This window comes from Phaenicophaeus curvirostris, chromosome 19 (assembly GCF_032191515.1).
Source record: "Phaenicophaeus curvirostris isolate KB17595 chromosome 19, BPBGC_Pcur_1.0, whole genome shotgun sequence".
Classification (NCBI taxonomy): domain Eukaryota; kingdom Metazoa; phylum Chordata; class Aves; order Cuculiformes; family Cuculidae; genus Phaenicophaeus; species Phaenicophaeus curvirostris.
In genome coordinates, this window is record NC_091410.1 from 11,262,730 (window position 1) to 11,290,116 (window position 27,387).

The window sequence follows — 27,387 nt, forward strand, 5'->3', positions numbered from 1 at the left end:
CCTCATGCCCTTGCTTGCACATGGATGCTCACGCTTGGACCAGCCCTTTAATGAGAACTCCAGATGGCATGTTTATCATCCAGAAATTTATAATGGCAAGTAAAACCTTAAGTATCCGGCAAGAACGTTTATTAATGCAGATGTCATTTATGTAATATTTTTCACAAGAGCTGACTTTATAGAGAACATGAATCAATGGGGGAGAGACATTAGCACTGCTTTTCTTTCACATGTGTTCAAGAGCAACCATAATCCAAACGTCTATGGTATCAGGTACAATTTAAAATGATAATGCAGTGAAGTTCCGGGAGACACATTTCCATCCCACATGCGCTCAAGACTCAAGGGACTCTGGAGCAGCCCAGTTCCTGCTGTGGGAGGCACAGATCTGCCATGTAAAATTTCCAAGCTGTTTTCAGGGTTGAAATGGGACTTGACTGTCTTCTAGGCAAATTTCTTCATTATTTGGGCATCTGGACATCTTCATCCACCTTCAAGTCACCACAGCGAGGTGGTGGTTTTCCAGGACGGCTACTTCACTTGCTGGCCAGTCTCTGCTCCTAGGATGAATTGCACATGCATGAGGAAGAAAGAGCACATTCCCATAATAAAATACTCCCCCTTAATCTAATTCAGAGGAGAAACACAATTTAACTTTCTGAGCCTTCATTCTTTCCAGAAATACAATTGAATTTCCTTTCACAAGCTGAAGAAAGTTCTTCTGGAAATCAGCTGTTAGTTTAAAAGAAACTCATCATACCTAAATGGTGTTGGCCTTTGAAATCCATTCCATCTTTTGGGGTGAATTCAATTTAATAATGCTGGGCTTCTGTAAAATTAATAAGGTCAAGTGAGAGAAGGATTTGTCTTCTACATGGAAAGATGACGTGTCCAAGGGCCAGCAATGAATGCTACCACTTGCAAAGTCTGTTTTCTCAGACAGTGCATCTGAATGCAATCCCAGTTAAATGCCACAGGAGAGGCATGCAGTTAGCAGAGGGGGAAAATCCTTCTTATTAGAGCAAAGCGCATCACTGGAAATAATAATAATCCAATAATGAAGCTTTGATATGAGGAGAAAGCATATTACCATTATCAAGTTTACAGTGCGCTTTTGGACATGCCCCGAAACTTCTGGAAACAGTTCATGTGGTTTTCAGTTGTTTTAGTGATTAGTATGTGTTACTGAGATGAGTTCTGTCTCTGCTGACGTGTCGACTCTAGGCAACGTGTTACCTGCGTGCTGGTCGGTAGGTAGGCACTGAGCTGCTGAGTAGTAGACAAGCTAAAGCACCTTTTTCCTCAGCTCCCCACTTTTACATGGGATTGGAAATAGTTCAGTTGAAGAATTGACTTCATAAACACGTATGATTTCATACCAACCAGTAAAAATTGGTAATTAAATAGCCTTATAATCATCATGCACTACAGCCCTCCTGGTCCTGGGAAAACCTTGAGAGAGAGGGCAAGTTATTAACTTCTCTGCCTCAAGTTACCTCATCTGTAAGGTGGCTATAATAATACTTACTTACCTCGCAGGGAGGTGTGAGAACTTCTTAGTTAATGTTTCTATTACACTTTTAACCTGAAAAGAGTTGTGTAAGTATTATTATAATTTTTAATATTAAATGAGCTTATTCAATTCACATGGTATTGCTGGATATAACATGTTATTTCAACTTTTTATAGAATTTTAGTAATTCTGCTGAAATGGTTTAAAGAGAAATAAAATCAGATCTGATAAGTTTCTTACAGAAGTTGGAGTCCAACTTTTGTTAACTGAAGTCAGAGTGCGGTGGGCAGTGATGCTGATGGTGTAGCTCAGCTGCACTTACCTCTTTTCCATTTATTGAGATTTCTATGTGCAATTTAAAAACTCCATGTAAATGGAAGTCTTAGCAGAACTGATTATTGCAGGGTAGGATTCCCTGTGGGTAAATAAAATCAGCACAGCTGTTTTATAGTAATGTTTATAGTGACACCTGTTGAAGGAGAAGCAATATTCTTATGCAGCTGGTCCATCTATGACAGGTTTATTCCGCTGATATTTTAATGTATTCCTGTGTCATATATCTTCATGCTTTTCTTCATGTGTGATGCCATAGTTCTAATTTAAAAGAAAACCACCCTAGAAGCTATGAGTTTGCTTCCATTGATGTTGGTTGACCAAAAAAAAAAAAGCAGCAGTCTATTAATAATTTTAAACAGTAACACGCAGGAGGAGTAGTGAGAGCACTGATAACCAGCCTGCTTCCATTGAAGCTCAGTTCTCACTGTGGGATACACTGGAAAGTCTACAGCTGATGTTACATTAGTTTTATAATCATAAGGAATGTTTTAATAGAAAGCAAAATTCCGTTTATGCTTTTTGTACACCTTTTTGCTAGGAATGATTTGAATCCGTACAGTTGTGTTTATTTTCCTTCTGTTTGAACCTGAAAGGCAATACTACCGGTGGCTCCATCCTTCCAGAGCTTTGGCCTTCCAAGGCATCCGGAGGAACCGCTACGAGCTCAGAGCTGTGTGCTTAGTGCTCTGCTGGCGCCCCGACTGCGGTTTCCTGCACTGGGGGAAGAGCTGAGCCTCTAAGCCCCAGTTCAGCAAAAACATCCAGTATGTGCTTGTGCCCATTGCTGTTCAGCAGAGCGCGGACATCTGGGTTTGCTTTGAGCAGCTCCACAGCCCCGAGAACTCCGCGGGGTTTGCACACTCGGCTGCCTTGCTGGCTTGGGGCAGAAAAACACATTCGTGCAGTGATAATACGAAGCTGTGGCTCGTTCCCCGCAAAGCCTTTCAGTTATTCTCTCGTGTGCTGCTCAAATGAATGTAAGAAAAATAATTTTGATGATATGAAGCTCGTTGCCTCTTTCACAAACACACAATTCCCAACACTTGTGATTTTGCACAATAATATGGAGCACACCTGAAATTCTTAAAATGATTGCATGTTACTTTAGCATTATCTTTTTTTAAACAAGGACTATCCTTGAACTCATTCATATTTTTAGTATTGTTTTAAGACCCGTATTTTTTATTTATAAAGAGGAGAACATTATTTATTTTCCTATCATTTACGTGCAAGATGCTACGAGAAAATTTGGAGAGGCCAATCATCTTTCAAAAAAACAAAAAGGCATTGGAAGTACGGCGGGCAGGACTGGTGTATAAATCGCAGCAACTTTTTATTTCTTAGTTCTCAATATCTTCAATCTTTGTTTGCATGAAATGCTTTTGTAAAATATTAATTGTAGTTTCAAAGCAAGCGTGTATGAATAAAAATTACTGATCATTACTTTTTAGAGAGTTTGGTCTGCCTTCATGAAACATCATTCCAAAATTCACCCCGCAAAGCCCAGAGGTTTGGGTATTTGACTCAGAAATCTCAGGATACTGTTACAGACCTGGTATGTGAGTTGCAAATATAACCATCCTCCTTTAAGAGCTGCTAGGGTAGCTAAAATGCTAACTGCATTAATTACCACAATGTAATAATGAGCCACATGTGGTTGGGTTGTCCTCAATGGGATGTTTTCTCCCAACTGCATCAGTCACTTTTTCCCTTCCTAAAGAGCTGCAAAACCCAAAGAAATGGGGATCTAACCAGGAGAATCGTTGGCAGCGAGTCTGGACCCGCCAAATTACTTGCAAATATTTCTTTTTTGCCATTTTTCCCCTTGCTTTTCCCAAAGGATGAGCGTGAAACAAGGCAGATCTCATGGGGAATGAGTCAATGCTGTCTAATTCTCAAGGGACTTGCGGCAGTCGCTGCCAGGGTGATGGTGTCAGACACCAGCTGCCGCATTCAGTGTTCATCACTGGTCCCTGAGTCAGCGCGTGAGATCCCACCTCAGGAGATGCTGTTGCACAGTCTGATGAGGGGGGAGAAAAATTCCAAAACCAATTTGAAGTGCAATACCTGAGTGAGAAAAAAAAAAAAACCAAACAAACAAAAAAAAACCCCAAGCATGCAATGGAAATCTTTTAGAAGTGTTTAAAATCTTATTCTTGCCCAAGAAGGCTGGCAAAAAACTCCCATCTCTTTCTCTGACACAGCAGAGCCTGTGATTCACATGCTCAAAATGAATTTCCTTCCCTCAGAGGGCTCAGGTCCCTCACTATCAGCTGGGAGCAAGAGAAATCCAGCTGCTCTGCAAAGGCAATGGGAGTGTGGCCGTCTGTGGGGCTGGTGCAGTGGCTTCTAATGTCCCATAAAGTATTTGACCTATGTGGCTGCAGCAGCTGTGGTGCTCACAAGGCTGACTTGTGAGCATGGGATGCACACGCTCTAGTTACTGGTGAGTATTTGTGTTACTGCAAATTTCCTGTTAAAATTGTGTTTGAAAGGAGCTGGGGTTTGGAAGGCTGTGTACACAGTGGTGTTTCCTGCATTAGCTTAATGAAAACTAATTCACCTCTTCCAGGGCACAACAAGACAGAGCCAGAGCTCCCCACAAGAGTTTGCGATGCTCACAGGGATTTGCTGTGCCAAGAGGGGTTTGCAAATCTCGTTTCTACAAACCTGATAGCTTTGTCCTCCAGGTGCACATTGTATGTTACAAAGACTCAGGCGAGTGGGGATGCTCAGGGGATGGAGATGCTCAGATGTGCTTATTCCCTCCTTGCCACTCACGTAGAGCTCCAGAAAGCCCAGGTACCTGGACAGCCTGAACACAAACCAGTTTACAAACCAATGTTTGGTCCACATCTGTGTTATTTTCTTTCAGCTTTGGGGATTTGATTCACCCCCCCTTATCTCACTCCTCTATTCAGTGCTTCATAAAACTCATATGCCCATAACAGACTTCCAAATCCATATAAAACACTCCACAAAAGCATCAACATTTTCAGTGAAACCTCCTGAAACACTCTTTTTTTAAACAGGATCCATTTGCTTCTCCTACAATTGTAACCCTGTCTGAGACACTGATTAAGGGTGATTTCAGGAAAAACCCATCAGAAATGATTATAAAAGCAACCAGCAACGAGTGCAAGGGCAGAAGGAAAGAGGTCAGGCCAGTGATGAGAGCATCCCAAAACTCATTGGATCCGTTCCTGGTCCTTTTGGGAGAAGTCATTTAGCATTCTCTAACATCATTAAAAGGTTGGTAATGAATTTCAGGGCTATATAAATCATGGAAAACTATTACCCTTAATACGAGTGTTATGAGGCTTTAATAATTAATGTCATCTAAACTGCTCTCCAAAACATGACCTTTCAAATCTGATTGCTGTGGCCAAAGCCATCCCTCATCCTGCAACGAGCTTGTTTTCTAGCCAGTCTGGATGGCTCCGATGGGGCTGTGATGGAGAACCTGGACCTTAGTCTGGCTGAAAAGGAGGTGCATTACCAGTACCTCCAGTCCTTTTGCTGGGGGTTAACGGAAAACACCAGTAATGAGAGCTAATGGACTGCCAGCATCTCTTCTAGGTTTCCTCCTTGAAGGGCGCTGCCCACTCTCACGGTGAAGTGGTGGGACGTGGGCACCTCATGCCCTTCCCAAACTTCTTCCCTCCAGCATGGGGGATGCATGAGCTGCACGGGCTGGGGCGGGGGGGGCTAAAGGATGCGCCTGGCTGAGCTGCCAGGGCACAACTCCTCAGCTGGCACATCCTTGGTTTTTTTTTTTTTAATCTCAATTTAGACCCGCATGATTACAGAAGCTGTTTTAGTTTAATTAAAGTATATCACTTCCGTTCACACGTGCGCCTTTGTTATTCCGTGAGTCAGTGCCTCTCGGGGAGGCTGCAAAAGGCTCCGCGCTTTCTTTTTAAGGTTTCGCACAGCATGTGGGTGCCGAGATAAAAATAATGTTACACCTCTCCTTGTGCTTCCTCCCAAGCAGCGGCTCCAAACAGAGGGGTGTGCAGGAGAAACAGCAAAGGGAACTTCAGCTCCAACAGCCCACAAGACTTAATTCCTTTAGTTTAGTCACGGTGCAAGAGGAATGTGAAAATCCCCCTGGAGAGGGGAGAGTGGCTGGTGATCTTCAATGCCATGAGTTTTCTCTCGTTTCCTACTTTCAGTGCTCGAAAGCTAATAAAATAATGTTACTGCTGGGCTAAGGAGAAGATGTTGTATCAGCACGTGCTGATACCTGTGGTGCAGCAGAACCTGGCTGGAGCAGCCCAGCCCAAGGTTGCATCCCACCTGCACAGGAGGTGTTGGTGCCACAGCCGTGGATCCTAAACCCAGGTTGCTAATGGCAATTTTGCTACCCAGTGAAAAATGTTTCTCCCCCAATCAACCTCTCATGGAAAAACAAAACTTCAAAAGTCTCTCCAGCGAGTGGTTCCCAACCTTCGGAAGCTGCACGGAGGCAGCAGCAGGTTCCCCTGAGCAGCGTGCCGGCACTCCTGCAAATCTCTGCTGTGCTCCAGCATCTCTCCAAGCCTCCCCCCGGCCGTGCTGCCCACGAAAAGACAAAAAATAGCAAACGCCAAGGCAGCTGGCATGGAGCATCTGTCACCTCCCACACAAGTCACAGCAGCTTCAGCATCACACCACCAGTTCATTGCATCTACCTGCTCTCTCTCCTCTTTCCTTGGGCAAATGCTGGAGTCTCTGGGTGGTGCAGAGCTCCCTGCCTGTGTTCAGAATGTTTCTTACAGCCTGGTATACAATTAAAGTCACGCAATAGCTGTTGTCCAATGCTGGACCGGAGCTACACATGAGCCCAAGGAGAGACTGTCCATGGAGCAGCTCGTCCCAGCCCAGGGAGAGCTGCTGTAAAGAATTGCTTCTGGTCTGGGCCATTAATGAAGCTTAAAACCCTCCTCACTAATAAGATTTGACATTGGCTGTATCCTAAATACTGCCTGCTCCCTTGTTCTTGAAGCTTCATGTTTCCACACTGGTTTTGAAGGTCGTATGAAAGGCGGCTCCACCAGCGCGAGGGTTGGCAGAGCTGTTTCAGCTGGGTCAGGCTCTAGCCCTGCAAAGACTGACACAGCTGTATAATATCCTGTGATGTGCAAGATACCACCCAGCTTCATCTGTTCCACATGGAGCTGTGGTGGAAGATCCTCCTTCTTGAGGAGGAGACAGGTAAGCAGGAAATAGTGAAAAGTGGGGAGGTAAAAATGACGCTGCTCTGGAAACGCTGGGATAGCACCAAATAGTGTTACAGCAAACAGAAAAAAGCACCCAAAACAGCTGTTGCAGGATTTGGACAAGTTCTGCCTCTGTTTTTTGAGGATGTGGAGATGCAAAGTGCTAGTTGTCCTGCCTGGGTCAGGCACCCTGAGCTCCTGAGTAGGAGAAGAGGTTTCAACTTCATCTTCATCGTCTTTTGCCATTACCGGGGAGCTAGACGCGATGGAAAAGGAATTATGGATAGCTGCTAATGAGGTAGGACAGCTTAGCTGTTCTTCCAGGGGTTTGGGAGGAATCACTGGTGCCCTCTTCCAGCCTGGCCCTGGCGTGCTGCTGGAAATTGCTCCTGGTGTGAGTGCTGGCATCGTGCGTGTGCTTTACCACGGCAGAAGTTGCTGTGTGAGACAAGCAGCAATGGAAAATCCAGCCGAGTGTTTTAGCCTGAGCACGTTTTCATAGAAGCAAAGGCAGGGGGCAGAAAAGAGGCTGAAGCCCAAAATGTGTATTTCTAATTGATTATATGCATGGCTGCTGGGGACCTCTTACACTGTAATGGTTAATTATGTCACTGCCTGTATGCACTGCAGCTTTTATTCGTGTGTATTCAAGTAATCCTCCAGAGTGCTCAAGCAGCTAATACAGCAGATTGCCTGTCCGGAGAATAATGGAAGTCTGCTTTGTTTTGTGTTTTTTCTAACAATATACAGAAAAGAAAAATGATGAACAGCCAGTTACGGTATTAAAATAATGTACGCTGGCAGAACATGAGGAACATCCAGGTCTCATCTGCCTCTTGTAGCTTTTGACTTTATTGGTAATTCCCTGCTGATTAGCTCCATCCCAGGGAAGCCTCCTCTGCCCTGGGGCCGTGTGGGTATGGGAGTCCTGGAGGGTGCTGTTTCTTTGACCACTTTTTCCTGGGTAGAATCCATTCTGCTGACCAAATCCCTGGGCTCTTCTTACTGTCCATCACCTGATGGATTTGCTGCCTTCAATTCTTCCTCAAATGTGAGTAAGAGGTGTTTGAGAGGTACAAAATACCTCTGGGGGGTTGTTTTGAGAGCTCCAAATGCAAGGAAGGGGCACTGAAAGATGCATTTTTGCAACACCAACCAGTTCTTCCTCACTGGGGTTTCACCGTTTTAGAGATCCACTGTATTATTTTGATTGGAGAAATCAAAACTTCTTAATCTACATTGGCTTCTCTTGTTTTATAAATCAAAACAGAGCTCAACAAGTCAGAGCATGTGGCTCTATTGACTTGAAACAAGCCATCCAACCAACACCTCCTCCACATCTCGTATCTCACTTTATTTTAAGTTATTCTATTTAAGATATTCCTGTTTTGCTAACTGAGGGTGTCTTGGGCAGAGATGCAGCACAAATTAGCCAGAGCTCTGGGAATCAGTGAAGTATTGTCCTGGTAAGCACAATACATGGATAAAGCTATGCGGAAACTGTGACCCAGTAATTATTAGAAATGGAATTTATTAGACTTGTAATCAATTAATTGCTTTTATTGCTTTCCTGCTGGGACACCTCAGAGCCACCCTGCTGCCCAGCTCCCTGCTGCAGGGACCCAGCTGGAGGACCGACCCCAGCATGTGCAAAGCCCTCGCACAGAAATAAGCTCTTGCTGCAGAACCTGCCCTAAAATCTGAGCTTCAGGTGCTGCAACGGTGGCCGTGAGCTGCCCCTGACCCTGCTGCCTGGGCTGGCAGCTCACAGAGCAAGAGTCACCTGCACGATGTGCGACCCTCTTCTTGTCCTCCCTGCTGTATCCAAGTCAGTGCCCGTTGCTGGACGCTCTGATGGAGCTGTGTCCTCGCTCTTGGCTCTACCACTAGTTTTCTGTGTGTTTGGGCTGAATCACTCGCTCTGGCAGGGGTTTCCAGAGCCCACAGCATCTGCCCCCGTGTCCCTCTCTCCTTTAGACCTGGCTCTCTCCCTGCCCTGGCCTGAGCCCTGCCAAGTTGGCTTTCTCCAGCTCCCTGGCTTGCTGCCCTCCAACCCTCCCCATCGTCTGCTGTGTCCTTAGTTGTGTGTTTGTGTTTGATGCTGGTGCTGGAGCCAGTTTTCCCTTCCCCAGCTCTCAGAGGAGTCCTGGAGGGTGCAGCCAACCCCAGTACTGCAGTCCCAGCCAGCTTCCATCCCAGAGGTCGTGTTTTTCCAGGTTGGGGGGTGTGTGTGGAAGAGAGAGGATGCACAGAGGGGCAGGAGCAATGCTGGCTCCCACCCCTGCCCCACGGGGGATCTGGAGCCACCAGCCACAGCTGAGGGACTGGGGATGGAAGGAGGGAAGTGGGAAGAAGGAAAGGAGAGGACCAGAGGTGGGGGGGGGATGGTGAGTGGGTAATAGAGGGGAAAGTGGGGGAATAAAGGGTCAAAGGGAGGGAGGAACGGGGAAAGAAGGGATGGAGAGAAAAGAGGAGACCTGAGGAAAAGGAGGGGACCAGAGGAAAAAAGAGAGCAGGGGCTTGGGAGGTAGAAGAATAGAGGGAAAGTGAGGAAATAAAGGGAAAGAGTGAAAGGGGAGGGAGGAATGGGGAAAGAAGAGGTAGAGGGGAAAAGGAGGGGTGGGTGGAGAAGGAGGGAGGGAGGGAGGGGAGGATGCTGAGAAGGAAGGAGGGAGAGCAAGGGGTACGGAGGGAGGGGAGATGGGCTGTCCCCGCGGCGCCATGTGATGCCCTCTCCTCCCCGGGCTCTCCCGGCGCTGAGCATCCCCGGTAAGTGCCGGGGACCGGGGGGACCGGAGCGGGGGTGTCCGGGCCGGGCTGCCCCGGGGAGGGGGCGACACAGCCCGGAGGGGGCTTGGGGCGGGGGAATGGAAAAACCTGAAAGTTTAAAGCCTGAGCGGGGAGCGGGGGATGCCTGGGAGGCGCCGCCTGGGTGCGGCGCGGCGGGGGTTTGGGCGTATATTCCTTTATTTTCCGTTTGCCCCTTGGAGTCGGAGCCGGGCGTGCCCTGGGTAGCTGCCCCGGGGGGCGCGGGCAGGAGCCGCATCCCTGTCCCTGTCCCCGGGATGCTCTGAGAGCCTGGCAGGGGTGGCTGGACCGGGGGGACACATCCCTGTCCCCGGGATGCTCTGAGAGCCTGGCAGGGGTGGCTGGACCAGGGGAACGCTGCCCGTGTCGCTGTGCCGGACTGGTTGGTGATCCCTGCCCAGTTGCACGGGCTCTTCTCCATCTCTTGAGTGATGCGAGTTTGGTTTTACTGGATCCCCCTCTGAAATCTCAGCACATGGAGAACCAGTGCATCCCAGCTCTTCATCCAAGGCTTTTTCTCTTTTCTGATCAGAGACACAGAGGCCGTCTCTTGGGCACTGCGAGCATCCCTGTCTTCACTGGTGACTTTTGAACATTTGCCGAGGAAAAGAACTGTATTGTTCACAGGGAATAGAAAATCAGCTGGAAGGCAGGGGCTGCCAATGTTTTTCAGTGGAGTAAACCCCTTGGAGAAGGGAGTGTGAATTCAGGAGATGCTATATGAGAAAAACCTGACCTGGTTGTTAAGTGAAGTAAAGTAGGGGGGGCAGGGGGAAAAAGAGCTCAATCATGTGTTACCATATGAACAGGCAAATGGGGACAGGGAGCCTGTCTTCACTTCTCCATACGCTCCTTATTCATAGCCCATGAAAGGTGGTGAAACATGAAATGTGGTATTTCAGCCACCACGGCAGCGAGCGGGGCCGGTTTCTGACACGCTGCTCGGCTGTTGATGAATTGCTTGGCATTTTTTAGAACTTCATCAGCCCCTGACGCGTGATGCTTTTCACAGCTTTTAAGATTGGGTCTTCCAGGCACGCGGTGGTGGAAGTTTCCTGGGTGGTGTCTGGAGAAAGGGTCTGTCCCTGCAGCATCCCTCACACCTCCCAAACCTCCGCTGGAGAGAGGACAACGAGGAGGAGGCGTCGCTGGAGCGGGTAGGTGGCCTGTGTGGTGCAAGTGAGCCTTTGGGAAGGGCAACAAGGGTGTTGCACTCAGTGAAAGCGGCGTTGCTTCAGCAAGAACACTAAAAAGAGGTATTTCAGCTGAGTTCTGTGCAGTAGCAGCAGGTGCCGGTGGCATGATGCAAGCGAGCATCTTTGCTGGAGGAGCATTCCCTCATTTCCATTCCTGCTGGCCTTTGGTTTCACAAGTGCCGTGTCTTTAGGCTCCCTTTAGAGGCTCGTCTGCTGCTGCCTTGTCGGGCTGCTGTTATGGTTGGACTCGATGATCTGATGGGTCTTCTCCAACCTGGTGATTCTATGATGATTCAGTCTCTCACGTTGTGACCCACACAAAAAAAAGCCAAATCGCAGGAGCCCTGTCCTGCTGCCGTTCCTTTCGGCTGCCCAGCGGCTGCTACACGTGGCATCCGAGGGACAGAAATGCTTCTGTGTGTTTATTTCTCCAGTCCCTTGCTGTATTATTCTAGCTGTTGAATATATTCATTGAGTTGAATGAATCCCCACCTGGCAGCATCCATACCGCAGCATTCGCAGCTTCGTTTATGGAGAGGGAAGGGAATATAAAATACGGAAGGGAAATAAAGGACGAGCCCACAGAGACTTCAATGATATCAGCATGCTGTGAGCTGCACAAATCTACAGCTGGAGCAGACGCCGGGAGCTTTTCATAAGTCAGCTGGGAAGATGTAAAGCCCTGGATTTAAGGTGGCATTTTTTAAATAACTGGGTGATTGAGTCTAGGACAAAAGTTACCTGGGATTCTTAATCTTACTGAAATTGAAGGGGGGTTGGGTTCTAGGTGTGCTGTAGAAAGAGGATTTGAAATCAAAGTCATGGGGATTTTATTGCTGCATAGCCATAAACTTTTGACATTTATGGTAAAATATTTTCTCGGAAAATGGAATTTGTCAGAAGACCACATTGATGCATCATCAGGCTCGGAAAACGGGCTGTTATGGATGAGTGGGGTTTGTGTCTGGTCCTTCTGGATGATGGGACTTGTAGCTTTTCCTTGATAATGAGGGAGGTATCATTGCTCCTCGACGAAATACCTCTTTAAAACAGTGCTCGTGGCTGCACCGAGGGGGAATTATTTGAGCAGCACAGCAGATGGCATCCACTGACCCAAGACAACTTGTGGATAATTAATTTTCCCACTTGGTGCCCATCCAGTGCTGCTGGGTGACATCCCCTTCTGCTGGGAGCAGGGGCTCAGGTCTGCCAGGGCAGGACCTCACTCAGCCTCAAAGCCCTACAAGTGGGCAGCCCCATGGCCCTGGCTTCTTATACCTGTACTTACTGGCTGGGAACACCTGTACTTACTCGGAGAGGCACGGAGGGTTATGTTTGGTAGAGGTGGCCCGAGCATGGGATTGCAGCAGGATTCTGGGTAGGCATCTGCATCCCACTGCATTCTCCATCTGGCAGGACAGTGGGGACAGCAGAGCTGTGGGTAGAATTCTTCCTCTTTTTGGCAGTTAAAGGTGGGTGTAGATGGGAGGAGACTCTCTATATAGATTTAAAAATTCAGCAACAAAGGTTGATGCCGTAATGTCAAGCCTAGGTGAGACATTCCGACCAGTGCAGATAGAGTTTTCCAGTCCTCCCTTTCCAAGGAAAAAATCACTGCCTGGGGACAACATCCCATGCAAAAGCAGAGCTCTCTGTAAGGATTAGCATTTCAGGGAGTGAGGTGCAATACATCACAGAAGAAAAATGTTAACTATTTGAGTAATACTTGACGGAGGTGATGCTCAAGTCAGGCACTGCAGGTTGTGCCGGAGCCAGGTGAGAGGTGGGCGCCCACGGCAGATAAATCCTGGCACATCCTCCATCAGTTCTCACAGAGTGACAGACCATGAACAACCTGCTCATCCCACAGCTAAAAGCCTCACTCAAAGCTTGTTATCTGACAGCCCTTCCCAAGAATGCAGCAGGGCCTGGGTGACGCCATCGTGGGACTGGGAGCTGCTCTGCCTACATATCCTGCCACCGTGCCTTTTACCTGGCTGAGGGTGGATCCCATCGCTTTTTACAGGAACAGAAAGCTTTGCCTTTGGCATTGCTAGAATACCTGACCTAAGCTGGGGTTCTGCTTTCATTTCTTGCCATTCCCAGATTACTTCATGTCTGATTTCCCCCAGTTTCTGCAGCTGTGGCCGCTGACTGCTGTTGGCTCTCGGGTGGATGCTTGGAACTGCGCTGACTTTATATTCAATAGAAAATGGTCATTTCTTTAGATACTGTTGGGAGACCTTGAAAAAGCTGCAGACAGCCAGAAGCAACACAGTAAACCCAACCTAGAAAGTGGGAGTCATTTGGAAAGTTGTGTTAAATCCTCCTGATGCTGGAGTTAGTGATTGGAGAGCAGCACATCTCTTCTGAAGCACAGAAAAACTGAGCTACGGGCAGGAGAGAAACTGGGACAAAACTTCCCTTTCCTGTACAATGACTGAAGGCAGATTGGGGCAGCTGAAGAGAAGAGCATCAGCATCATGTATGCCAACTCTTTTACATAAGCTCTTACTGTAGAATATCTTACAGACTGCATGGAGAGGAAAACACCTCGTCATTATAGGGGTGGCAGGAGAGGAACTGCTGGGGGTGTGTGACAGGAATGAGCACCTGGTGACACAAAGGGACAGTGTGAAAAGGAGAGGGGTGTAGGTAAAGACCAGGTAAATTTGTGCAGCTGCTCAGATCAGACCTGGAGAGCTTGTGCATGAAGATGCCACCACTGGCACCCAAGGAGCTCTTCTCCACTATCCTTATATATACAGTTTTTGGTACATGGAGGGTTTGTGGTAAAGCTGGTTTCTAAGCGAGGAAAAGGGAATGCAGTCTCCTGTATAACAAGGTGCCTGCTTCACGCTAGCAATCATGATTAAACATGTTGAGGGACGGCAGTCTCAGAGGCCACGGCCAGTGCGTGCAGCCTACCCAACGTGCTGCTCATCTGCAGCCTTTGGTGTTCAGAGGCGCCCACGGCGCTCGGAGGATTTCTTGCTTTCTCTCATTTATCACGCTGAGAGTGCTCATAAAAACACTCCAGCTGCCAGCACTGGTGAGAGCTGCGGTGACGAGGGAAGAGGAGGCGACGGCTGCCCTGCCTCCTCTGCACAGGTACCCAGGGCTTGCCTCTCCCCACCACCGGTGCGGGGGATGTGGAAGAGTTTTAATTAGCTCTCAATGCTATTTTTTACCTCTCAGCGCTGCTTAATTTAGCTCAAGCTGTCATGCACTGATCGTTTAGGGGAAAAGAAGGAAACGTGGGTGTTGGCTCCTCTTCACTGAGCAGCCTGGGAGCAGCAGCCACATCTGAAACCTGGGCTTTAGCTGGAGCTTGTTCCTGGACCTGTAGCAGGAAAACTTACAGCCCAGAGAAATTCCATGTGCTGGCATTCATAATACACAGCTCCTGCAGGGTTTATGCTGCACTGGTGGGTTTTGTTCATACCCACTTCATTTTTAAACAGCATAAATATCTGAGAAGAACAAAAGTGCCTGAGACCTTCAGTCATGCTGTGACCTGCCTTGCTGCTGGAAGGACAAGGAGACCTTGAAAAGCTGTCACTGTGCTAGGAAAAGGCCTGTTCTCCTCTTTTTAACATGCCTGGCCATTGCAGGACTTTGTGCCATCTTAAATGACATGTGGAAGTGAACAGAATTAAAGATTTAATATTCCACTGGACCAAAGCAGCCTTGGTCCTGGTGAGAAGTGGATGCAAGAAGCTGAGCCAACTGCTCTCCTCGAGCTGTTTCATGCACAGAGAGGTTATGTTACCTTTGCTTATCCCTGCTGCTGAGTGTGCTCAGGCTCCCTCTGTGCCAGCCAAGGTGAATGGAGAGAAGCACTACACCAGAGCCAGAAGAGGGTCACTGGATCGTTGGGTTACTGGAATTTATGTATTTAGGATATGAAATGCAGCCTGTAATGTACAACACACAGGTTAATGGGCAAGCACTGCTCCCCCATAGCACACAGCAACAAGATTTCTGCGGCTGTTATAGCAAAGTCTCCAGCTGGTTTGCTTTGCAGTGCTAGGCAGTCCCCATTTTATTCTGCTTTTGTAGCTCCTTGTGGGGTATTGAAACCAGCAGTTTGACTCGTGTCCCTGACTGCGAGCACTCTGACACACGGCAGGTAGGTGAATATTGCATGTCAGCTTTGATGTGCAGAGGGCGAGAGGGTGTTGGGAAGGGATTTGCAAAGCAAAGGTCTCAGCTAGTTAGACCTTAGCGGGGTACGGTTTGAATATATGTCTGTATACGTATAGTTTAGAGCAAGAGCTGGACTTGGGTACGTGGGCAATATTGCAACCTCAGACCTTTTTGGGAAATGCACTTCAAATAATTCTTTTTCTACAAAACCACAGGATAGGAGCTGCTGGCGTGTGGATGCAGAGCTGTGCCTGCCCTTCGTCTGTCTCTGCATCCTGGCCTTGTTCTTCACTTGTGTGAGTTGGTTGGAGGTGGAGAGCTGAGGCTGCTCCTCTCTTCCAGTTTGGGACCTCTCCTTTACCCGCTGCTGAAGCCATCCCACTCCCAGCTTCTCCTAGAGCCATCCAGCAGCTGGATCATCTGTCGAGGACCCTCCTCACTGTGACACTTGCTTTGCAGTCAGTCTGCCAGAACCCAAGCTTCCCACCTTTACAGCCAACGTCGCAGGTTTTCCATTTACCAAAGCTTTGCTTCAGCTGGGGTTAAAAGAGGTAAGAGGCTTAAACACCAAGCAGAAAAGAGACACAGGGGCAGGATGTGCTCTGTGAGAGTTTTGGGGGGGGTATTTGTGGATCCAGAAAACCATGTGAATGAGCGCTAGCTGCACACATGTGGGTCAGCAGCATGTGAGCTGGGACCAGGGGGACTGTTTGGTCAGTGATTTTATTTGTTGAAAAGTGCTGGCATCATTCAAAGCCATTAGTGTGAGTGAGCTGGAGCAGAGCCATCGCCCCCGCAAGTGCAGCGGGGCAGGCATGGTGGAGGCAGAGAGTTTGGGAAAGTCTCTGGTTAGAGAGCTGGGAAGGGGAAATAAATATCAGGTGTTGCTCTTTTGACCTTGGGAATATCACTTGATGTCCTTGTATTTGGTGCTGGAGCTGAGCTGAGTTAGAAAGCAGGCTCAGTTAATCAGTAACAGGCATCCTTGCAAACCTTTCCCAGGCAAAAAGAACAGGTTTTGAGCAGTGTGCAGCAAATAGGCTGATGCATGGTAAAGAAGGAAGGGGAAGAGCAGCCGTGGGTCAGCTTTAGGGGTTCGCTAAGGTTGTGGGTTCTGTGTTAGAATATGGTACTGCCTATACAGCGTTTCCTTCACTCTTGCACTTGCATGAGAAGATTTTGATCAACCTTAAAAAAATAATTTGAATGAGGAATGAAGCATGGGAAGTGCTAGGAAAAAAGGGAATTTTTCAGAAAAATGATGAAAGTCAAGTTTAAGAGAAAAATCCCAAGTAATCCCACTCATAAAATTAGTTAATGGTCAGTATTACAGCCTGTGGAGGTCACACATCATTCCTTCTGATTATTTTAGAGGTGTTCCTTATGTCTGATGACAAGCAGAAGACTAATAGGATTATGATTGCTGTGCCTCGATCTAGGTTTAAATAACTCACAACCAGCCTTGGGTTATTTTTCTTTTTTTTTTTTTCAATAAGAAAAATCGTCTCTGGAGAGCCTGAGAGCCCAGTGCACTCGATTAATTCAATGCCCCTGTTTGTATCTGGCTGTAATGGAAGTGCTGCGTGTGGGGCTGAGTGTGCAGCGCCGCTGTTAGCAGCCGAGGGGAAGCTTTCAAGTCCAGTATTGATCCTTTTGAAGTTTATGGCTGCTGGTAGTTGTCATTACTACTGCTCGTTCAAACTGCCATGAGACAGGCTGTTTTGTTTCTTAATATCAGGCTAAACCTCCTCCACATCAAAAAGGTTTATTTCTGTACTTTTTCCAATACGTAATTTCCCTCTCAGAAATACAGCTGACATTTCTTTATGATGGTAATGCAGCTTTGTAAAGTTGCCTTATATATTTCTGTCTTCCCATGGACAACAGGAGGTGGCAGGTTCTAGCAACCCGGGACAGGGCTCCTGGGAACCCTACGGACCAGCTCCAGCCCGTGTTTCCTTCAGCCTTTTCCCTCTCTGTATCAGCCCAGAAGATCTTGCTTTTCTCTGCAGCCACCCTGGCTCTCCTTCAGCTGTCATGTGGAAGCAGAGCAGTCTTGTGTTTCTCTCCTGCTTGCAGTACACCTACACCTTTCCCAAGTTTCAGAAGGGGCTGTCGCTTCCCAAACGGTAATTCCAAAATGAAAACTATCTTTCCCAGTCACCCAGTTTTCCAGATCAGGTTTTGATAGGAATGGTTGGACTCGATGATCTGGTGGGTCTCTTCCAACCTGGTTATTCTATAATTCTATGATTCTCTTGCACCCCCAATGGAGCAACAGGCAGTGCCCACACCATCTCTTCCTCTCCTCTGCTGAAGTGTGTAGTCCCAGCTTTGGCTGAAGTCATCTCACTGTGTGCTCCTCACAGCAGCAAAACCCTCCCTGCAAACCAGCAGAGCATCAGCTTGAGCCAACTGAATGAAAGATGCATCTTGTACACATTGAGGACCAACGCGTTTGCTGCCCTTGGGTGTTCCACAAGCTCAGCAGGATTTACTATTCCCTTTTGCTACCACCTTCTTACTCCATTGTGGTTATTAATGACCAAATTGGGCTTTCCTGAATTTGCTCCAAGGGAGTCAGGGTGATGTTGTGCTGCCTGGAGGAGGGTGATGATGTGGCAGAGGCCTCGTCCAGCCCCCCATCATGGTCCTGCTGGCTTTGAAAAGTTTAGTTCTGAAAGATCCGTTCTCCTTGACCTATTTATTTTTGCCCGTGTTCATGGCCTGCATTGTGTTGTGAGAAAGATCATACAGCTTGAAGGCCCTTTATTTTTAGCCAGCCCAATTTTCTTGCCGCAGCTTTGTGGGAGCTGGTCCTTTCACTTTAGCTCCATCAGAGCTCACACTCTCCTGCATTTGCCAGCTCTTACCCAGGTCCCTGACGTTCTTTATGCATCGATCACTCACTCAGTGGATTTCCTAACCCGCTTCCACCAGGCTTCATCCCCCCTCCTTTCTGTTCTACTCAACCTCTCCCATTGCTCCAGGTCCGTGGCTTAACCTCTGAATTTCCTCTGCCCTTGGCTTGCAGCGGGGACCAGGCTTTCACAACCACAGAGGCAGGTTGCCAGGCTTCTACTGGATCCCAGCACCCCTCCACAAACAAAACCTTCCATCTTGTCTAGTCCTATAACCTTGGCAGTGCTTCCCCTCTTCACAAATGTCAGGAAATTGGAAATGATGCTGTAGCTACATAAAAATCAATAGCTGCCTCCTTGGCCTGGCTTGGCCCTGCATTTTTTCACCTTTACTCAGGGCAGGAGGAAGCATTGTTTTCTGCTGAACTCGGAGTATTGATTTATTGATACAGCCCATCCTGCCTGGGCAGTTAACCAGCAATATATTTATTATTCTCAGCCCATTCACGTGGGTCAGAGTAGTGGCTTGTGCTCGGCGTTAGGTCACAGAGGATCATATTATCCTGATCTGGACCAGGATAATACTTTCCTTTTGTGACTGTGGAGCAATAGGTAAGGACTTCAGCTCACTCCTAGATCTGGGTGAAGTGCATTAGGAACAACACTAATATTAATTTATTTTTCCGAAGGGGTCAGTCCCGGTGAGAGCCATGTGCAATTCTCACCAAAAGCTATTGCTCCAAGACAAAAAGAAATTCATTATGAAGACTGCAGATTACATTTCAGACTGCCTTCATTATTCCCTGGACTCCTACCAGAAGGCACAATGTGATTGAAGGAGCAGAAACAGTTCTAAGGTCCTATTTCTTGGAAATCTTTGGGGCTATATTCATTTAACTGAAAATACAGCTCCTGTTGGAAACTAAATAGCATCACCTTTTCCGCTGTAGGAAGCATAACATAGTTGGTAAAGGTCACTGAGGACTAAATCCTTGTTGAAAATCAAGCCAGTTCTTGTTCGTGTCCTTGAAAACTCCTTTCTCTTGGGAGCTCTGCTAAATTCTCGATGTACTGGATTTGGGGGAAGATTTGTTTCAAGTGGCAGCTCTGCACCATCCCTGCCTCCTGTCCCTCACCATATCAGTCTCAATTTTATGTGCCAGCAAGGCAGTAGTAGGGATCACTCTAATGCATCCATGATTACATGGAAATTGAAATGTGAGAGAGAAAAGAAATGAGGCAATTGAGAGGCATGACTCTGATGCCCGACCCCTCTCTTTGGTCCTAGCATGGCCCCAGTGGCTAATATAAATGATGCCTAATGGGTGTATTTTCCAGTGGCTGGTGTTGATGGCCAATAAATCACTGGAAATACCTGGCTATTTCCTTCTGAGTGGCTTTGTCTGGACTTTCACACACTCCCTACTCTGATTTTTGGCTCCTTTTTAACAAAAAATGTACAGAGAGGTCTTCTGTTGGTGATACATGAGCCAAGAATAGATTCCAGCTCCTTTTACCATTTTGGCACCAAAATACCAAGAGGGATGAGACACCTTGTAGTAAACACTGTTCACTTTGACACAGCAGCTAGAAAATATGGCCCTGATTTAGGGAGTAGAATGGATGTGCTTGGCCTGATCATATTGCTGGATGAAATGGGATCTATAAAGAGTTGGGAAAAGGCATATTTCCATTCCGTGAAGGGGTAAAGTGATATTCTAACATCTACAGCTGTGTGCTGGCCTCTGGCCTGGATAGTAAGGTTGTTCACAGACCATCAAGTTCACACCCTGCTTTTCTTGAGCTGAGGGCAATATCAAGTAAGAACACTAAAGCTGAGGCTTGTTAGCAAAGCCAAAGGTGGAATGCTTGCAGTAGTGTGAGTTGGAGTGTTTGCTTGGGCTGTCTGTAAGTGACAGCACTCCCCTCCCTGTAGGTCGGTACCTTCTGGGAAACAGCTTGGTGTGAGCGTAGGAAGAGCCAAATCCTTAAATTCATATGGGAGAGAATTGTCAGAGCCGTTGCGGCGCTTGAGGGTGCAAGTACGTCTGCTTCCTACCAACATGTTCTTGTCAGCTTTGGACTCAGGGTAGGATGCAATAACAAAGTCTCTCTCCTCTCTTCTGCCTTTCACTCAAAAATCTGCAAGTCTTCCAGCAGCATTGCCTGCTTTTCCTTATTCTTGCCCTGAGCAGCGAGCTAGAGGTGCAGACACACCTTGGGTGTCACATCTGTTTGGTAAATGCAGTTATTTGGACTCCATACTGACTACAAGTGTCCTTCGCTCTGGTTTTGTCTGAATCTTGCTGTGTGATCAGTCCAGGACCAGGCTGTGGAGGAGCTCGGTGCTGTGTATTTGTGCTATAGATGTGCCAGGGATGGGCACTGCACGAGCAAGAAATAACCATCAGCATCATCTGCCTGTATTAATCATGAGGGAACTATGGGAGAATGTTATCTTTGGAGGCTTTTGATTGTAAAAATGCAAGCTATGGGGACTCTTAGCATCTCCGAGAGTTGCTGTAAGTAAATATTAATATATTTACATCAGAGGTGCAAGAAATAAAGCCCTCCTCCAGTCTGCTCGCCCACCCGGACGTGTCAGAACAGCCAGCAATCATCTCCCAGCCGAGGCAGGAGCCACGTCTCCTGATTTAATCACTAAATCTCACCACCTTTGCTGCAGTGATAACAGCAACAAGACCTCTCTTCCAAAAGAGCCTGTTCACCAACGCATGTTGCGATAGCAGACACCAGGTGTGAAAGCAGGCATGGTGGAGCTATTCCTGCATAGCTTCAAAACCTGATACCCAGGGAGACGCACGACGTATGTGCCTCAGCTCTGTTGTCTATCCATCATTATACTGGGAATAAGAGGCTCAAACGAAATGTGCTTTTAGGAGAACTCTGCCCTTCTTCCCAGGCAGTGGGATGCAGTGGGGAACGCTGTGATCTGCCCCCAGCCCTCTCCCATTTGTTGTCACTTGAAACTTCAAGCAGCATGAACAAACCTTGTGTAATTTTAAAGGGAGCCCAAGGAAGATGTATCTTGCTGCTACTGAGTTAAATTTGGTAGCTTTTGTTGTCTAGCTGGATTTATATCTTTTTTTCCTTATTGTTTGCAGTGCTGAACAACAGGAAAATGTGCCTGGGAAGATACACATGACATGGCACTTATGTGTGATTCATAGTGCCTTTATAAAAGCAGTCAATAGCCCTATCTACCTCTTCCCCACTTCACAGAAGACTCTCTCTTATGCGTATCTTTTCCTTCTTGCTCTTATTCCTTTAATGTTTCATGTCTGTGTCTTTTGTTTTTCCCCCATATTAATTGCACTTTTCCTTTGCTGCACCAGGAACTCTGATTTCTGGTGACATTTTATCAGTCTGCAGGGAACTGTGAGAACTGCTAAATTCCACAAATCAGCAAAAATAAAATAAGAGATTCCATCCACTAGCATCATGGGGGACGAGGGAAGTATTTTTGCCTTCTCCGAAGGAGGCAAAGATAAGATTATCCCAGCACCTGACTTCAGCTCCCTGACCCTCTTTCCCTGCCTGCCCCTGAAGCACAAGCTGAATTTGGACCAGTTCAGTCTCCGTGTTCAGCTGACACCGGCATTTGTCAGCTCTGATCCAGCAAGCACAATAAAAAGCCAAAAAAGGCACGTTATTGTGTCATACTGCTCTGCTTTGAAGTGTTTGATGTCATTCAATGTGCGTAAATGTAGCGTGTTTTTTGCAAACTGGGGGGATCTCAATACTCCAGTCTACCTTGGAAGAGGAAAAACAGCAATGCTGTGGGAGCCGAGTGGTGACTGGAGCTGTTCAGGAGTGGGTTTTGGTTTTTGTTTTCTGTTAATGTGGTGCCTGTGAGCCTGAACAGGCTCCTGTGCTGAGGAGATAGAGCTCGTGCTGCTGCCCTTAGATAAGGCTCTGAGAATTGCAGACGTTGCGGTTCACTACATCCTTGGGGAGATGGATGGAGCAGCAGGAATTCACCTGCAGCAAATAAAATGGGAGCTGGTGAGCTGCTCCCTTCCTGGCCCTTGTCCCCCAAAAGTGGGAGATGGCTCCACGCTGATGGTTGCATCCTCTCTCCCAGCAGCCATCCCCTCCGCCTCGGCCTCCCATGCTTTTGGGGATGAGCGCCTGTAGCAGGAAGGCGCTGACCCTGCTCAGCAGTGTGTTTGCCGTCTGCGGCCTTGGCCTCCTGGGCATCTCCGTCAGCACCGACTACTGGCTCTACCTGGAGGAGGGCATCGTCCAGCCCCAAAATCAGACGGCGGAAATCAAACTGTCGCTGCACTCGGGGCTCTGGAGGGTCTGCTTTCTGGCAGGTATGGTCTCCCTCCCGAAAACGTCCCCTGAAAGGTGATGTTTGCTCTGTGTCAGTGGGAAAAAGCCAGGGAAAATAGGATTTTTTTTTTAGAAGCTGTGCCCATATTTGCTTCCAAACTTAGGCACAACTTCAGTAATGCCATCGCTTTTAATTGTCAGATGGATAAATGTGCCTTTGCACACAGGCTTGGTGTGAGTTGGCTGCTGCTATGCCAGACCCCGCTGCCCCCCGTCCCGCTCCGACCCAGTGCTGCAGCCGCGACGCCTTAGGCAGCAGCTCATAACTTTCCTTTTTGTCCCTGCAATATTTAGATTCAGGTCAGCTGGACCGTCCCTTCCACCCATGCCAAGTTTGATGAAGCAGCTTGGCTGCAGGGATGGAGTTGAACAAAACCCAAAGGAAGAGGAATCTCAAAGTGACCGATCTGAAGTGTCACAAAGTTTCATCCATTGCTTTGAAAATGTCTGAGAAGTGAGGAGTTCTGCTGCTCCCCCAGGGGTAACCTTAAACCCTCTGGCTTCAGGTTTCATGTTTTTATATACAAGGGAATCTTTTGATGGTAGTTAAGAGATGTCTGTCTTCAGCCCCAGACATCGGCACCAAGATGGAAGCAGCACTAAAAAACAAGATTGTCTATGTGCACTGCAATGAAATTAATTTTAAAGCCATTCTGTCCCCCACGAAAAATAAACAATCACCTTGCAGGTGTGACTCAGTCTCTGTTTGCTGCAGGGGAAGAGCGTGGACGGTGTTTCACTATTGAATACGTCATGCCCATGAACATCCAGCTGACATCTGAATCCACAGTCAACGTCCTGAGTAAGTGGATCCTGCAAAGCACCAAAGAGTCACTGGAAATCCCTCCAAGAAATCCTGTTTGTGTCCTTGCCAAAGAAGTTCCTAGTTCCTTGACTGTGCTCCCATGCAAGGATGCAAATGTACTTTTTACTATGTGAATTACCCAATGATCTCCTAAGCTAAGGATGGAGTGTCACAGCCCTCACAATGAATTCTGCAGTCATTTCTGATTTAATAAATAAGTGTTCAGCAAACAGTTTTGCAGCAAAGCTAGAGAAAAATGCAGATTCTGATGGTTTTTTCCTACACTCCACATAGAAACTGTCAGAAATGCAAACATTAGCAAACATTTCCACAACCAGAGTCACTTCTTTACTCATCTGATTAGAAAAGAGAGGAACTCCTGCTAGGGGGTGGGAGCAGCACAGGGACACAAGATGGTCAAAGAGCAGCAGGGCTGGAGCCGTCCCACCCAGCCAAACCTATTTCTTGCGCTGTGTGAGGAGGATTGACCTGTTCTTGTTTTCCTCTGCTCCTCTCCCACCAGAGATGATCCGCTCTGCCACCCCCTTCCCTCTGGTCAGCCTCTTCTTCATGTTCATTGGCTTCATCCTGAGCAACATCGGCCACATTCGGCCCCACAGGACCATCCTCGCCTTCGTCTCGGGGATATTCTTCATTCTGTCAGGTGAGTTCTGCTCGCCAGGTTTTCTCTTGAAAATCCTTGAGCATAGAGTACATCTGCTTTTGTAGCTGCTGGTGCTCTCCTAACCCACTGTGGTGGCTTCTTGTTGGAGTCGTCACCCCAGGGGACACCCAGCTCGGCCCCACAGCCTGCTCAGGCTTTGCGAGATGGAAAATCATCCGCTGCAAGATTCATTTGTGGCAACGGTGGGGTGATGCAGGAGCAGCAACTAGGGGAGAGGACACCTCTCGTAGCACATCAGTTGCAGAAGAAATCGGAAACTTCAAACGGCTCAGCCGAGATGTTTCTATATGAGACAAGTGAATGTTTTATTCATGGTGTTGTGCTAGTATTAAACAAATAGCTGTGACAGCCGAGCTTTGAAGCCAACTCCTACCTAGTGCACAGGGACTTGCTTGAGCAGGTAACAGTTTGGGTGAAATGAGAGGAGTGCCCTGGGTTAGGTCAGCAGGGAAGCAGCTTCTTTCCCCAGTTATCTCCATCACACTTCTGCAATTTTGCACTTTCACCTGTAAGTCAGGTATTAAAAGAAGGTGATTCTTAATCCCTGAGCTGTTTTCCACTATCGTTCTCTTTGGTGTCTCCCCAGGTCTGTCCCTGGTGGTGGGGCTGGTCCTCTACATATCCAGCATTAACGATGAGATGCTGAACAGGACCAAAGACTCAGAAACGTTCTTCAATTACAAATACGGATGGTCCTTTGCCTTCTCTGCCATCTCATTCCTTCTCACAGAGGTACCCAGCAGCTCTCACATCCCTGGAATGAGTGTATCCTGATGTCAGGAGGGGCATTGCAGCTGTGAGCAAAGAGAGGGCTGGGGTTTAGGGGTACCTATGGGGGCAGATGCGTAATGTACAGTATGGTGGGAGACATACAGTGGTGACAGACCCCAAGCCTGGGGCACTGACGGGGAATTCAATCACGATTTGATGCTGAGCATGAAATGCAGAGGAAGAGGAGACATAGTAGTGCCGTGTTATTTACTGCATGGATCCAAGGCACAGGGCAGCCAAGTGATGGTCCTCAGGAGACCTCATGCATCTTCAACAGAGCAAAAAAAAAAAGCAGTTTATTTTTTTGGTTTGTTTTATTGATGGTGAAGGCAGCCCTTAGCAGAGTGAGCATCAGGCTGTCTCTTTCTCCCCTGCAGAGCGCCGGGGTGATGTCCGTTTACCTGTTCATGAAGCGCTACACAGCTGAGGACATCTACCGACCTCACCCCGGCTTCTACCGCCCCCGTCTGAGCAACTGCTCTGACTACTCTGGGCAGTTCTTGCACCCAGACACGTGGGCGCGGGGCCGCAGCCCTTCGGATATCTCCAGCGAGGCGTCCCTGCAGATGAACAGTAACTACCCAGCTCTGCTCAAGTGCCCTGACTACGACCAGATGTCCTCATCGCCGTGCTGAGCCCTGCCACCCCTGTGCCCACTGCCACCCAAGCGCCGATGGTCGCCACGTCCTGACTCCATTTGTCTTTATTTTAGGCCACTCTTTCAGGGCAATTCTCTATTTATAGGAGCGTGAATATAACCAGAGAGATTGGTTATATAACCAATAATGTAATCTAGAGAATTGGGATATTTTCCTTTCTTTGTTTTTTTAATTCTTCCCTGCATAACTAAAAATCTCTCCAAAGTCCTCTTGTTTCAGCTCATCCTGCTGAGCAAACAGCAGTTCTGCCTGGGGGATAAATCCAGGGCTGGACTCAAGAGCAGAAAAAAGAAAATAGAGTAGAACTAAGAAAAAAAAAAGTGTATTTTGGGGGGTTAGGTAGACTGCAAAAGTTTGCGCATTTGGCTGTATCATTTAATTATAGATTTACGGGCCTAAGTGCCAGCAGGTGTAAAAGATTTGTGTGAATTTCCAAGACATAGATATCATTAGAAAAATACAAATTAGGAAAATAATCATTTTTGACTCAGTATTTACTGATTGATATCTCTTGTTGCTGGATATCACTTTTAACCAGGCTGTAATGGGAAATAGCCATCTTTCTCAACTATACCTCAGCAGGCTTAGGCACAAGCAAGTTGTTGTTTCTCTATGGCTACTTGCAAACTGTTGCTTAACTATCCTCTATCAGGCTGGAGGCACTACAGCCGTGGGGTGTCTGGGCTCTTGAGTGGCTCAGGTATCCTCATTTCCTCCTCCATCCCATTGACTGGAGTTCTGAAGAGCAACTGGGAGAATCTCAGTGCAGCATCAAATGAAAAACTACCTAAAACCTTCTCCTAGGAAACATTAGGTGCAGAATTTAGGGGAAATTCTGGCAAGAAGTGCAACTCGGTTCAGTGAAAGGCGAGATCCCAAACCAGTGTAAAGTGATGTAGCTGAAATAATGGCACTAGTCCAGCATAGCGAAGTAGTTGGCGTAGATTTCATTTTAGCAAGAAAATGGTATTTTAGCTGCTTTGTATGAGTGTGTAAATGTTATTTGGAGGGTTTGATTTTTTTAATTTCATGTTTTGGTTTTAGACAGCTGCCAGGATAAAGGCATCACTCGCATTGAAAATGAAGGGCACCTCGCAGGAGAAAGAGCTTTGTGCAAACTTTATTTCTGTTCTTGATAATTTAAAACTTTCTGAAGATTTCCTTTCTGCAGAACAAAACCCTCCAGGGATTCTTGGTATATTTGAGCTTGTTTTGTCCTATGGTAATTAAAACAAATAGAACGTACGCACTTTTGAACTTCATTTGTAGCATAACGTGTAATGAATGTTGCGTCTCTTCGTTATTGTTTAATATATAATATTTAATATTTGCTATTTACTCTTTATTATTTAAAAACTATCCCAAAGTAGGGCCCAAGTCCTGGTGCGGCAGCACTCTTTGCATCGACTCCCATGGGACTTCACTGCAGGCGTATATCCAGCCAGCTCTTGAACAGGCTTCTTTCTGGTGCCTCCAGATAAGCAAGTAATGTCTGTCTAGCATATATCTAGTGTCACTAACTCCTAATCCACCAAGTTTTAAAACCAAGGCATCTTTTTGTAGACACAGTTGTATTTACCATTAGTTTTATTATTATCCTCAAGTATCCAGCTTCTCGTTTTAAAACCTAGTTTGTAAGTGGTATGTGACAGGTTCATTGCTGGGAAGGTTTAAGCATTAAGGCCCAGCCCCACCATCCAGCAACAGAGCTTGCTGGTCCTTATCTGTTCACCCCAGCCAGATAAATCATCAGTTTTCCACTGGGTTTTCTATGTTCAGTTTGAATTAGGCTCCAAGAAAGCACTGGAGTTCATAAGCGATGATCTTGCATTTTCCAGAGCCCAATCTGTTTTGCTGGTATTGATGTTATTGGTTTCTGGTGGTTCAAAGACAATTACCTTTGCATGTTCCCCTTGATTGATCCTTTATGTTCTTATTCCTTCTTGGAAAGGAGACTTTTGGGATCACCAAAATCACTGATACTCAAAGGCGTGAGGACTGTCCCACAGTCCTCTACTCTGGGGAGTCATTTAGTGCAGTTAAT

General features: G+C 47.2%; 1 protein-coding gene across 2 annotated transcripts; it reads left to right on the plus strand.

Moving 5' to 3' along the window:
- The first annotated feature begins 15,437 nt into the window (after window positions 1–15,437).
- Window positions 15,438–26,675, plus strand: CACNG5 (calcium voltage-gated channel auxiliary subunit gamma 5). Of its 2 annotated transcripts, none has more exons than XM_069872547.1 (6): window positions 15,438–15,754; window positions 22,170–22,404; window positions 23,139–23,225; window positions 23,752–23,892; window positions 24,500–24,645; window positions 25,062–26,675. In XM_069872547.1, exons 2-6 carry the CDS (start codon window positions 22,197–22,199, stop codon window positions 25,317–25,319), a joined length of 840 nt encoding a protein of 279 aa, XP_069728648.1. In that variant the 5' UTR covers window positions 15,438–15,754; window positions 22,170–22,196; the 3' UTR covers window positions 25,320–26,675. The 2 variants fall into 2 exon arrangements, with proteins under 2 accessions (XP_069728648.1, XP_069728649.1); XM_069872548.1 differs by having other exon boundaries at window positions 24,500–24,678; window positions 25,040–25,250.
- Window positions 26,676–27,387: the final 712 nt, after the last annotated feature.